The following is a 14,017-nucleotide window of genomic DNA, read 5'->3' on the forward strand; positions in this document are numbered from 1 at the left end:
TGGCAACTCATGTTGGATTTAATAATATTAGCTTGGTGTTCAAATGGTTTTGGCTGCCGTTGTACATGAATTATAAACAGTTAGCATGCAGGTACAGCAAGCAATTAGGAAAGCAAATGTATGTTGGCCTTTATTATGAGGTGGGTGTAAGAAAGTCTTGTTACAATTGTACAGGGCTTTGATGAAACCACACTTGGAGTACAGTCCACAGTTTGGTCTTCATATCTAAGGAATGCCATAGAGAGGGTGCAACAAAGGTTCACTAGATTGATCCAGGGATGACAGGCTTGTCCTATCAGGACAGATTGAGGAGAATGGGCCTATATACTCTGGAATTTAGAAGAATGGGAAGTGATTTCATTGAAGTGGATAGAATTGTTAGAGGGCTTGAACAGGGCATGTTTACCCACCCCCAACTCCAATGGAGCGTTTAGAACTAGGGGTCATAGTCTCAGGATAAGGGGTCAAGCATTTTGGACTGAGCTGAGGAGAAATTTCTGCACTCAAGAACTGTGAATCTTTGGAATTCTCTACCCGAGAGGGTCAAGGATGCTCAGTTGTTGAGTATATTTAGAACTGAAATTGATAGCATATTGGACACGAAGGGAAATAAGAAATAAGAGCTTTAGAAATAGGAACAGGAGTAGACCATTCGGCCTCTTGAGCCTGCTCTGTCATTCGGTACGATCATAGCTGATCCTCTACCTCAACTCTCCTTCCCTGCCCATTCCACAGCTAGCATGCTGGTGGTGGAGTCTGGGATATTGGCTGGTATCATCTGCTTGTATGAGTAAGACTGTGCTAAGTGTGTTGTGTGTCTGTGGGACACATCTTCCAATTTGAGCACCAACCCTCCAGTGAAAATGAGAACTTTGTATAGTTGACAAAGATGAGATTTCCTTAGTCTATGCCTGACATGATACCATTGCTAAAAGGTTGTTCGCTTGTTTTTGTGCTTCTTATTGAACTTTATTGTGGTTGTTTACTGTTGACTTGGCTACTTCAGCTGAGATTGAGAGTCAAGCACATGATGTGGAGTCACTTGCAAGCCAGACCAGCTATGGGTGGCAGATTTCCATCTGAGGATATTAATGAACCAACAACCTGTAAACTGTAACAGTTATTTTCTCAGTGCTCACCCACAGATTCCCAGATTTATTGAATTCAACCTGTTGGATGTTAATTGATGACCCGTGTCTTACTAACTCAGTAACATAATTACTCAGCTCTTCTAACTGGATGAAGTGCCCAGATTGGAAATCTGAGTCAGCTCTTTACAAAGTTCAAATCTAAAGCATTAACTGACAGCAGGCAGGGGGTGGGATCTCTCCTGAATTTGTAGCCAATTCTGTATCAGTCATTATGGTAACGAGAAAAGATTTGATTATTTCTGGTAGACATGGGCACCTAATTCCTCCATTGTCTGGAGTCTCAAGTCATCACTGTAAACACAGGTGCTGCAAGAAGCTCGCGGGACATGACAAACTCAACAGCAGAGCTACTCGCATCCACTTGGCTACACTGATACAAATCTAGGCTTTGGGCCCAGAAAAGTATTCAGTGGCTCATTATTTCACAGATCACTAACCAGGTTAATGTGCAGTAGTCATCGTTGACCAACATGCATGCTGCAATGGTGATGCTATTTCAGCTACATACACTGATTCTAGGAGCCAACATCTTCCAATCCAGTCTCTGTACTTCCTGTATATCTGTCAGAAAAATCAAAACTCTGCCACCGTTCAGCACGAACCTTTTCAATCTCCCCCTTTCACCAAAGGTTCTGAGATAAAATGAACAGATGTGGTGCACTTTGAGGTTTTAGTCCAAAGTTGCGAGCAGTACTTTAATCAGAGCGACTGCTGAGAATATTGACCCTTACAACCAGATGCATCACTGTCTACCCAGACACCCTCCCCACCCACCCACCCCTCATCCAGTCAACCTCCCCCGTCCACTCACGCTCCTCCCTCTGCTGTGTCCTTGCCATGCCCATCCACCCCCCCACCACATCCACCCCCCCTTTGCTGTGCCCACCCCCACTCCCCTTGCCCACCCCCACTCCCCTTGCCCACCCCACTCCCCTTGCCCACTCCCCTTGCCCACTCCCCTTGCCCACTCCACTCCCCATGCCCACCCCCCCACCACATCCACCCTCCCACCCACCCCCCTACCCCCACGTACACACCCTCCCACATGAACGTTCTCCGCCCCCGCGTGCAGACTCTTCCCCCTCCACCCGCACTCTTCCCACCCACGTGCACTCTTGCCCCCCCACGTGCACTCTTCCCCCCCCACACGCGCACTCTCCCCCCCCAACACCCACTCCCTCCCCCCGCGCGCACACTGCTTTTCATCTTAACAGCTTACCATCAAAAATGGTCCAATTAAATCGTGACCAAAGGCAGAGTCTATTACCCATATTTATTTACTAATCACCCCTACAATTAGCCACATCTGGATTCTCAATTGACCGCACTCATACTGGACTTGTTACCCACTGCGTTACCCACCAACAATTAACAAAAATGCCTTGGTTAGTAAACAGGGTTAATGCTGGACAGCAGCCAGTGGTATGAAGTCTCCTCATCAAAGGGTTAAGGTGCACTTTCCATTCCAGCATCTTCACTGTGTCCTTCTTCCTGAAAGTGTTCCCATTGTTCATCACACTCTGTCCTCACTGTGTGTTGTAGGGATTGAGTAGATGGTAGTCAGTGTGCAGTGTAGATGTTTGGGTTTCTGGATGTGCTAATCTTAACCAGGTGGATTAATACCAATCTGTATCTCTGCAGCACCTGGATCATCTGGGAAACTCGGGAAAAACCCTTCAGTAATGGACTCAGGTTCGGACACCAGACACTCGATCAGTGGTAATTACTTTCGGTATTATTATGCAAATATCAAATGTATTTCCGCTCTCTCCCCCCAGCACTGCCACCCTCGCCTAACCCAGTGTCCCTCCTCTCACACACAGCAAGTGGCCCACACGTACAATCGTCTTCTCTCCAAATCCCCAGCAACACTTTCTACAGAGAACAAAATTCCTGCGCCCTTATTGACAGGGTGTCAATGATTTAAATGATTGATAGTAAGATCCCTGACCCTTGGCCATGTCTGTCTGTGGGTTCGATCATCTAAATGTATCGTCAAACCTGGCTGGAACTGACAGCCTCGAGTACTGGGGCCCTGGGGCTGGGAGTGACCCTACTCCCATTGACTCATGTCTTATTATTATTTGTTCTTTGGTGAGTTCTCATTGGTAATTTGTATTTTTCACAGGTCACAACAGCCCCCATGGAAGCCCTACCTCGAGCCTGGATAGTAACACCATGCTCATTATCATCATCTCTGCAGGAGTCTTCACAATAATCATTGTGGTCATCATTGCTTTAATCTGCACTCGAAGGACCAACTACCAGCAGAAAAAGTGAGGAGAGAACGGCTTCTAAACACTGCACGCTCCATTCTACACACTGGATTCAAATCTAATCCAAACTGAGCTTTTCCTGTTTGTCCTCAATAATGTTCCAATATGAAATGAAATTGAGAAGTCTCAATCAGGGCATTTGACAGGGTCACAGCACAAAACTGCCCCTAATTTGGCACTAATTGCCAGCTCACCAAACCAGGAGAGTAGCTGGTGTGGCAAACATAAGGATATCCCACTGGTACAGTAAGTGCTTTCTTTTTTGAGTTTGAAGCACTTTCTCTGGACAGCGTAGAGGGAGCTTTGGTCTGTATCTAATTTGTGCTATACCCAAGGACGTAAGAAACAGGAGCAGGAGTAGGCCATTCGGCAGCTCGAGCCTGCTCTGCCATTCAGTAAGATCAAGGTTGATCTGACTGTGGCCTTAACTGCACTTTCCAGCTTGGCCCCCATTACCCTTGACTCCCTTGTCGATCAAAAATCTGCCTGACTCACCCTTGAATGTATTGAATGACCCAGCCTCCACTGCTCGCTGGGAAAGAGATTCCAAAGACTAACGACCCTCTGAGAGAAGAAATTCCTCCTCATCTCTGTCTTAAATGGGAGACCCCTTACTCTGAAACTGTGCCCCCTAGTTCTAGGTTCTTCCATGAGGGGAAACATCCTCTCGGCATCTACCCTGTCAAACCCTCTCAGGATCTTATATGTCTCAATAAGATACCTCTCATTCTTCTAAACTCCAATGCGTATAGGCTCTACCTGTTCAACATTTCCTTACAAGACAACCCCTCCATCCCAGGAGTTAGCCCAGTGAACTTTCTCTGAACTCCTTCTAATGCAATTATATCCCTCCTGAAGTAAGATGACCAAAACTGTACATAGTACTCTAGATGCAGTCTCACCAATGCCAGTTGTGGCAAGACGTTCCTACTTTTATACTCTATCCCAGCTTGCAATACAGGCTAACATTCCAATTGCCATCCTAATTACTTGTAACTGCACACTAACATTCTGTGATTCATGTACAAGGACAGCCAGATCCCTCTGTACATCAGAGTTCTGTAGTCTCTCTCCATTTAAATAATATTCTGTTTTTCTATTCTTCCTGCCAAAGTGGGCAGCCTCACATTTTCCCACATTGTACTCCATCTGCCAAATTTTTGCCCTCTCACTGAACCTATTTCTATCCTTTTGCAGACTCCTCACTAGTTTTCCTACCTAATTTTGTATTGTCAGAAAATTTGCTACAGTACAGTCGGTCCCTTCATCCAAATCATTATAGATCGTAAATAGTTGATCCCCAGAACAGATCCCTGCAGCATTCCACTAGTTACTGTGTGACATCCTGAAAATAACCCATTTATCCCAACTCTCTGTTTCCTGTTAGTTAGCCAGTCCTTTGTCCATGCTAATATATCACCTCAACATCCTAACCTCTTATCCTGTGTGATAAGCTTTATGTGACGCCTTATCAAATTCCTTTTGGAAAAACAAATGCACATCTACTGGTTTCTCTTTATCCACCCTGCTTGTTACATCCTCAAAGAACTCCAGTGACCTGCCATGTGAGTTTAAGGTGGGACAGTGTAGAAGGAGCTGTACTCTGTATCTAACCCTGTGCTGTTTGATCGGGACGGTGTAGAGGGAGCTTTACTCTGTATCTAACCCCGTGCTGTACCTGTCCTGGGAGTGTTTGATGGAGACAGTGTAGAGGAAGCTTTACTCTCTATCTAACCCCGTGCTGTACCTGTCCTGGGAGTGTTTGATGGGGTCAGTGTAGAGGGAGCTTTACTCTGTATCTAACCCTGTGCTGTACCTGTCCTGGGAGTGTTTGATGGGGACAGTGTAGAGGGAGCTTTACTCTGTATCTAACCCCGTGCTGTACCTGTCCTGGGAGTGTTTGATGGGGACAGTGTAGAGGGAGCTTTACTCTGTATCTAACCCCGTGCTGTACCTGTCCTGGGAGTGTTTGATGGGGAGAGTGTAGAGGGAGCTTTACTCTGTATCTAACCCCGTGCTGTACCTGTCCTGGGAGTGTTTGATGGGGACAGTGTAGAGGGAGCTTTACTCTGTATCTAACCCCGTGCTGTACCTGTCCTGGGAGAGTTTGATCGGGACGGTGTAGAGGGAGCTTTACTCTGTATCTAACCCCGTGCTGTACCTGTCCTGGGAGTGTTTGATGGGGACAGTGTAGAGGGGACTTTACTCTGTATCTAACCCCGTGCTGTACCTGTCCTGGGAGTGTTTGATGGGGACAGTGTAGAGGGAGCTTTACTCTGTATCTAACCCCGTGCTGTACCTGTCCTGGGAGTGTTTGATGTTGACTCTCGGTGCCTCTCCAGTGCCAATATCCCTTCACCTTGATGAGCATAAAATTTATTTTAAAAAGTTAAATGTATAAAATCTTCAACTGTGCTCCCTCCCCCTCAAAGCTGCTCCTGTTTGGCCTTTCTCCCTCTAGGAAACGTGCAGCCTGTAAATCCGCCAACGGATCTCACAAATACAAAGGGAATTCGAAGGATGTCAAGCCCCCTGATCTCTGGATTCACCACGAACGCCTAGAACTGAAACCGATTGACAAGTCACCAGATCCAAACCCAGTCATGACTGACACCCCCATTCCTCGTAATTCCCAGGACATTACTCCAGTAGAGAATTCCCTAGATAAAGACCACCAACGGAGGAATTCCTATCTGGGTGAGTTCAAAGCTCCAGCTGATGTGAATAGGAGCAGTCGACTTTAGCACCTGTCTCTTGGGGGAATTCAGGTGACGGTATCTATATTCCTGTTAGACAGTTGGGAACAAGCTCAATAATTCAAACCTTGTAACATTATCCAGAATCAACGAGGTTTTGTACAAATAAACAAAAAGAAACGGTGAATAAAGATCACACACATCCTATCCGAAACCCAAGTTTTCCTCCTGCTCACTCCCCCAGCTGCCAGTGGTGCTAATTATTGGAGAATGAAGCAGGAAATACCGGGACGTGGCTCCCCAATCCCTAATGCAGTTAAACTCCATGAGAAATAAAACCCAAAAATGTTGGAAACACTCAGCATTTATGGCGGCATCTGTGAAGATAGAAACAGTTAATGTTTCAGGTCTTTCATCAGAACGGTTCTGATGTTCTCTCTGTTTTTAATTCCCACAGCAACTTCTCACTTCCTGCTCACCGGTGTGCAATTGCATGGAAATGTCCTGGCAAGCATGTATAAGGGGAGCTCTCCAAATGTCTGCAGACAGCAATGAGTGAACTTTAAAAGATTGGAAATATATAAATTAAGGAAGGGAGTGAATTTAGCAGATGCTGATTTGCTGAATTCCTGCAGGCGATAGTTGGACCAGTTTCTGACTGGGTTAAGGTCACGTCGTGCAGAGGGTAGATGCTGCATGGGAGTTGTCAGAGCCAGGTGGAGATAACCTGAACTCGCTTTGAATGCCTGAGAAGGTCAGAGAGGAATTTCTCAGGTTGATATTTCCCACACTGATTTGGGCTTTTATCTGTTTTCTCGCTCTCAGGAGATGACATGGTTTTAGATGTAAGGGGTGAGTGAGGTACTCGTGTAAGACCAAAACAGTCTTTTCCTGTCTATCATTGTTCATATGGTTTAAGTACTTTCCACTGATGTATGTGGTTGTGCAGTAAAGTTCTGGCAGCCAGCGACAATTCAGGGATGTTTGTGTTTGCAGGCCGTGAACTAGAAGATGGCATGTCCACCCTGAGCGGGCGGAGAGGATTGCGGCCAAAGATGATGATGCCCTTTGACGCGCAGCCTCCTCAGCGTATGTGTGATAACATTTCTCACGTGGCCTTTAGATGGTTGTGTTAATATTTTATGACCATGAGCGGATAATAAAAGATGCAAAAATGTCTGAGCCAGGTGACATTGTGTGAATTGTCTCCTCTGAAGGCCCCATGGGTAAAAGCAGTGTTTCACTGATCCACACAGACCATGTCCCCTCTCCCGAGTCCAGTTACAATTCGCACTTCTGAATATGGAGAATCCAAGGTCGGAAGATCGTTGTCCAGGAATTCCTGCTGGAAAGTGGATTTCAGTTGAAAACAGAATAGGACCCAGAGGCATTGCTGTTTGAAACTGAATGTTAACTGATGCTCTCAGCTGCACTTCTTGATCTGGATTTGTACCAGATAAGAGAGAAAAAGGAGACAAATTAAAGAAAGAACAGATCAATGGCACCGCAGTGTAATTCAGTGTCCAATCACATCACTCTATCGGTGAAAGTTCGGTAGAAACCCTTCATGAATTTACAGCTCATTTTGCCAGGGACTTCTTAACTTAAAATCCTAAATTGATACTCAGCCACAGTTTTCTGTAACACTGGGCAGATGTAAATGAGCAATTAATAACCTCATCAAAGTATCTACAATGTGACTGGAGCATAGATCACTGAATTTCTTTTAGTTAAATGTTGGCTGAAAGTGCAATAAAGGATGGAGCCATCTGTATTAAACATGGTGCAAATTTATTCACTAGCTGTTGGCAACTGACTGATTGCAACCTTCATCTCAGCCATGTGTGTGTCTGGACTTCAAAAAGAGCAGAAAATAAATGATCAAAGAACAAAAAGGGCACCATTAGTTTTAGAGTGGGACTGTGTGTGATCCAACATTATACCAATAGTCAGAACTTCAATCAGTTATTTCCTTGTTCACCAGTGGGATTTTCAGTCAACCTGTAGGGTCTTGGATTCTTTAAGACTTTTCAGGGGCACATGTATTCTCCCTCTTCCATACATTCTCCCCCTCTGTGCCTTGATCTTCAGGTTCTGCAAGCCAGCCTTCTCTTGCCTCTATGACAGAAGGTGGTGAGTTCAAGCCCCACTCCAGATATTTCAATACCTACTGGTGACCCTTTAGTGCAGTGCTTATAGGGAAGGAAAGACTTGTGTTTATATAGCACCTTTCTGAAGACATTAGGTTGCCCCAAAGTACTTTTGAAGTGTAGTCACTGATATAAGAAATGCACAATTTGAACACAGCAAGATCCCGCAAAAAGCAATGTGGTAATGACTAGCTAATCTCTTTTAGGTGTTTGATAAGGAACAAATATTGGCCCTGCTCTTCTTCAAAGTAGCACCATCCAATGTTCCCTTAAAAGAAATTAGCTGTTGTGCATGGCCAGTTATTTCAGTATGCAGTTCCTTTAATTTTTTTTTGTAAGGAACATGCCTAATCATAGAATGAGGTCTGCATGTACCTGCAAACTGCTGCGTGCAGCCACGCACCTGCACAGCTTAGCAAGCGCGCTGATGTCATGGGATCTCTAATGTCCATCTGAGGGCAGACGCAGCCTCAGTTTAACATCTCATCTGAAAGGTGAGGGGCATGAAGCAGGGTATCTAGGAGGTCTGTTAGTGTAGGTTTCTGAATAGAGATGTGGGGATGTGTAGTTGGGAGGACTCAGAAATGCCATGTTGTGCCAAGGCGTTCTGAATGTGATGACATGTTTGGGGGAGAGAGTCCTGAATGTGATTCATATGTCTGGGTACAGAGGGTAGGATTTCTCTGGATCACTGTAGTTGGTTCTGTGTGTGAAGTGCTCTCTGTGTTATATTCATTCACAGCTGTGATTAGTGCCCATCCCATCCATTCACTCGACAACCCTCATCATCATCACCTCTGTGACGGGCCTTCATCCCCAACCCGCAGCTATCTTCGGCATCAGATCAGCAGCCGACCGCTTGGCTCCTCAGTAGACAGGGCCAATTCTACAGGTGAGATCTTAGCCCAGCCACCTCGGAATTTATCCGAGATTTATCCACTGCCATTTATTCCTAGTTTAGTCCTTCCTCTTTGAGGGGCAGCAATATTATCGTTAACCAGCATCCTGTCCACTACACATTGGATTTGTTCTCAGCTTTTTCAGGGAAGGGAATCCCTGATCAATATTTCAATTCTCAATTCCTGACAATACTGTGTTGGTTTTGAACTTCTCAATCTCTGCCCCCTTGGGGCTGTGTTTCCTACAGATTTGGCAGTTATATTTGGATGAACGTTAAAGGTGAGGTTGGAAATAACACAAGGTATTTATCTTGGACTGTGAGATTGGGGCTAGAGAGGACAAAAACATCATTTACAGACCGTGAATGAGATGACACAGGTTGGGAAACAGGAGAATGAATGTAAAACAGCATCCTGGGGAAAGGAATTGATGCAGGGTCTGATGGAACCTTTAGGGTGATTCACTTGTTTGTAGGAGCTGAACTATATTCAAAGAATGAGGAAGATTAAGAGATAATCTAACAATTGGCTGAAAAGTTGGGTATTTTCTGTTAGTACAGCACAAATTAGCTGGCAATATATTAGTTTTTCAAATTATGAAAGCATGGGACAGGGTAGATAGATGCAGATTGTTTCACGAAGTTGAGGGATCAAGGTCAATAAGCTGTAAATACAAGATTAAATGTCCGAGATTTAGAACAAGAGGGCAAGAGAAACTTCTTTACACAGAGAATTAGGCGGCTTTGGAATTCATTCACAGGTTTAGTGGGAATGCAGAAACAACTTCAGCATGAAAGATAGGTTGGAGAGATGAATGAAAGAAATGGTATTGAAATGACATGGGAACAGGATAGGTTAATGTGATTAGACTATTTGATGGTGTGAAGAGTAACATGAACTGGTGGGGCCATTTTGAGTTGTAACTTCTACATATTTCATCAAGCTGATGGTTCTAACTTATGTTTATTGGATTAAACATTGCTTTTGTTTGCCTTTGCTTACTGTAACGTCATCTAGAGATACTCAAACTAAATTTGGGACACTTCCTCAAATAGCTTTCTTAGTGCTACAGATAAGGGACATGGTTATCAGCAGTTCTTCTATAAATCGCAGTTAGGCAGAGAAAACATATGTTGACATGTTTAGAATGAGGAGAATGACCTCTTTACACAGCAATGCTGAGTCAATTTACACATTTTTTTGATCTACAAATATTAAGCATATCAATCTGAGACTGTGTGGATTGTTAAAATAGTTCAGGCTACAAGTTTTGGAGATACTTTGGAGATTTGACTGATTCTTTATGATTCCTGTTCCAGAATCTGTACGAAATACACCAAATAGTGACATGTCACCAGCACCCAGTTCCCAGGCTCACCCCGTGGAGAATGTAGAGGCTGATGTACCTGCAGTTTCATATTTGCCTGGGTCTCAGGAAGAGGAATCCAATCGCAGTGTTCCGACCGCCCACGTGCGCCCATCCCACCCACTGAAAAGTTTTGCTGTGATTGCCATCGCTTCTGCCAGCACCAACTATGAAACAGCATCATCCAGTACACCATTACTGTCTCAGACAGGTGAGTGAGCTGCTACTGACTTACCAGCTGAGCAAGGAGGAGGGAGGTTCACCTTGGGAGGGATAGAACTTTCAGTAGAAACTCTTGCACCTCTCTTGTACAGTATGTCAATGTGAACATTAACATGTTGAAAGGTAGATATGATAGTTCTGGAAACCTGACCGATCTTATTTCAATTACAGGAACAAACCCTCAGGTACACTCAGTGAAGACGGCATCAATAGGAACCTTGGGTAGGAGCAGATCCCCTATGGCAGTTACTGTACCCAGTGCACCAGATGTTGCAGAATCCACGAAAATGTTGGAAGACTCTGATAGTGTAGGTTTGAACTGATTTTACCCGAGTGTTGGGTTGTCTATGTGACCCCTGCAGTGATCTTCCCAGGCATGGCTCTTCTCTCTCCTGTCCTTAGCCACTTACCATTTGGATTCCTCAACTTTAGTGTCGGGTAAACATTCCAATACTCATCACCCCTCTGGCCCCACCTCTGCCATTTACATAGCTAATGGGAGGTATGATATTAGCCAATAACCATATGTTTCTAAATTTTGATGAAGGCTTTGAAGTTACCTGATTTCTCTCATCCCACCCCATTCACCACACCTCACTTTAAATCTTTCTTGTTTCTTGCTTTTTTTCTCTCTTACTATTGGATTTGTTTCCACAGAGTAATCTCATTTTCTTGATCCCTGACCTTGTGTGGTCAGTATCTCTGTCACCAAGTCTGGGGTAGTGGTAATGTCACTGGACTGGTAATCCAGAGGCCTAAGTGAATGATCTGAGGATGCAGGCTCAAGTCCCACCATGGTAACTGATGGAGTTTAAAAGCAGTTAATAAAATCTGGAATTGACAACTAGTCTTAGTATTGGTGCCCATGAAACTATCATTAATTGTTGTAAAAATGCACCTGGTTCACTAATGCCCTTTAGGGAAGGAAATCTGCCATTCTTACCCGGTCTGGCCTACATGTGACTCCAGACCCACAGCAATGTGGTCGACTCTTAACTGCTCTCTGAAATGACCTAACGAGCTGCTCAGTTCAAGGAAATTTGGGATGGGCAACAAATGCTGGCCTTGTCAGCAACGCTCACAAAGGAAATAAAAAGTCCTTTTAGAGCTATGGTTACTTACAATCTGTCTCCTCTTCACCTATGTTCGTCACCTGTAACTGGGTCTCTGCATCCTGGCTGGTGACTAATCTAGGATTCAGTCAAATTTCCTCTGGTTTTATTGATCTCCAAAAAAATGCAGCAGGGGTTTAGGGCTGAGACAGGGATAGCTCACCTCCCGCCCATACGATCAGTGAAAGAACTCCCAATTAAAATAGAACCACTGAGAGAAAACCTCTAAGATTATTTTTCTTTGTTGGGGAAAGTGTAGATCGTCAGCCATGGTCCAGTTGAATGATGTTGCAGACTCCTATTTCCTATGTTCCTCCTGACATCAGTGGCTCACCATGAGGAACTGCAGGCTTAGACCCTTGTCCCATCACTCAGTATGTTAGAGACTTGTCGAGAGTGATTCTTAAGCAAGACCTATGCTCCTTGAGAAATAATGTCTTGTTCTGAGCAAATACCTTATAAGCCTGTGAACCTTCCACCTCTCTTTGCAGAATTATGGCCCAGACGAGCTGACGGAAGAGATGACGCACCTCACAGGGTTAATGAAGGATCTGAATGTTATCACTACAGCATAGATGCAGTCAGAATACCATCAGTTTCACAAACTGAAACAGAGCAGGTCTGCAAGGAGTATGTACAAAAGACACCCAGAGGGTCGGATACAACATAATGTGATGTGTTAAGTCTCGTGGAAACTGCCTTTGTCACGATTTCAGTCCAGTGGATCCAGACTTGTGGATATCATATAATCCAGTCAATGCCATGGAATCTGACGACTCTCAGCTCTGACGGACCTCTGCTGGTTTGGAAATGTACTGGAGGCACCGGTATAGTGTTCGACATTCGATATCGTCTATTTACTGCGTGTTTACGTTTTCTGGTGTTATGAAAAGAATGTTGAATTGTTACTTTGGTATCCAGATGTGACATTTGACTGCCTCACCATAAGCTGATGCAAGATGCATCAATTAATAATGTGGCCATTTCTTGCTTCCTCTGCATCACACAGTGCTGTGGCAAACAGACTCTACTCTGCATCCTTCTGATCAAACTGCCAAGTTATCTGCGTTCATCACTGTGATCTTTTAGCAAACTTCAGAATATTCCTGCTAGACTTGGCAAGTTAGCTGATTAAAGCACAATTAGGAAGAAGGAACTGGCAAGCCCAATCCACAAATAACTCAAGAGGCTTAGCATGACTCAGAAAGCACATTGATTTAAACAAAACATGTGCAGCAATTGACGTTTTATATGAAGAATATCTTTACATGTTCTATTGGAAAATCATTTAGCCATAAGAGAAAAGCTAAGTAAACCCTCCCAAATGGGTTTTGATTACAGGTTCTTTATTAAACCCTATCAAAGGGGTTCCAATTACATAGCCAGCATTAAACCCTATTGGATGGGTTCCAATCATAGGATCTTCGATGATCGGGTTTGATTTCCCAGCCCTCATTGAATCTTGTTGAGTGAGTATATTCCGGTTACTGGATCCGTATCGAACCCAGAAAATGGGTATGAGTTTACTGTACATTCAATGGACCCGGTTGAATGGGTGCCAACTACACAACTCTTGGATAAACCCTGTAAATTGGGTTCAGATTAGATTACCTTGTTAATTAATGTAGTGAGTTCCAATTACAGGAAACTCTTCCTTCTCTTTTTTTCACCCTCCCCATAACATCATTGTAATTGCTTCTACAAGTCTAGGTTTTACTTTGTTTGTGAATATTGCTTCCCTATGTACATCACCATGAATGTTAATATAACTGTTTAAGGAAATTTATTGTAATGAATATAACTGAACAAAGCTATTGTGAAGATTTAGAAATCTCTCCCAGTCGTAGGCAGTAAGATCTGTTTTGCACTTTTTTCATCCTTTTACAAAGAACCATTTTCTTATGGCCTGTGTTTAAACTTAGGAAAACCTCTGGTGTATCTGTAGTGTCCTCATTAGCAAAAGCAGCTTTTTGTTTTCCAAGGATGCTGTAGGTGCAAATTGTTTATTAATCATGATGTAGAAACGATGCAAACTACTGTAGTTTATGTACAAAGAACTTTGCTAGTAGCATACTCTGTGGCTTTTTTTAAATTTCATGTTCTAATGTAATATTGGAATTCCAATACATTTTGTATTCAACCAGT

At 43.9% G+C, this 14,017-nt stretch overlaps 1 protein-coding gene across 1 annotated transcript in view; it reads left to right on the forward strand.

Moving 5' to 3' along the window:
* The window catches only part of LOC121271974 (neogenin-like), a 190,671-nt gene extending 176,655 nt beyond the window's left edge, over nt 1-14,016 (forward strand). Inside the window, exons 21-28 of the mRNA XM_041178235.1 lie at nt 2,793-2,870; nt 3,280-3,427; nt 5,889-6,124; nt 7,120-7,212; nt 9,016-9,165; nt 10,492-10,749; nt 10,932-11,068; nt 12,364-14,016. Of these exons, the coding sequence (XP_041034169.1) occupies nt 2,793-2,870; nt 3,280-3,427; nt 5,889-6,124; nt 7,120-7,212; nt 9,016-9,165; nt 10,492-10,749; nt 10,932-11,068; nt 12,364-12,447 (1,184 nt within the window). The 3' untranslated portion in view covers nt 12,448-14,016. The remainder of the gene's footprint in view (nt 1-2,792; nt 2,871-3,279; nt 3,428-5,888; nt 6,125-7,119; nt 7,213-9,015; nt 9,166-10,491; nt 10,750-10,931; nt 11,069-12,363) is intronic.
* Nucleotide 14,017: the final 1 nt, after the last annotated feature.

This window comes from Carcharodon carcharias, chromosome 32, assembly GCF_017639515.1.
Source record: "Carcharodon carcharias isolate sCarCar2 chromosome 32, sCarCar2.pri, whole genome shotgun sequence".
NCBI classification, from domain to species: Eukaryota; Metazoa; Chordata; class Chondrichthyes; order Lamniformes; family Lamnidae; genus Carcharodon; species Carcharodon carcharias.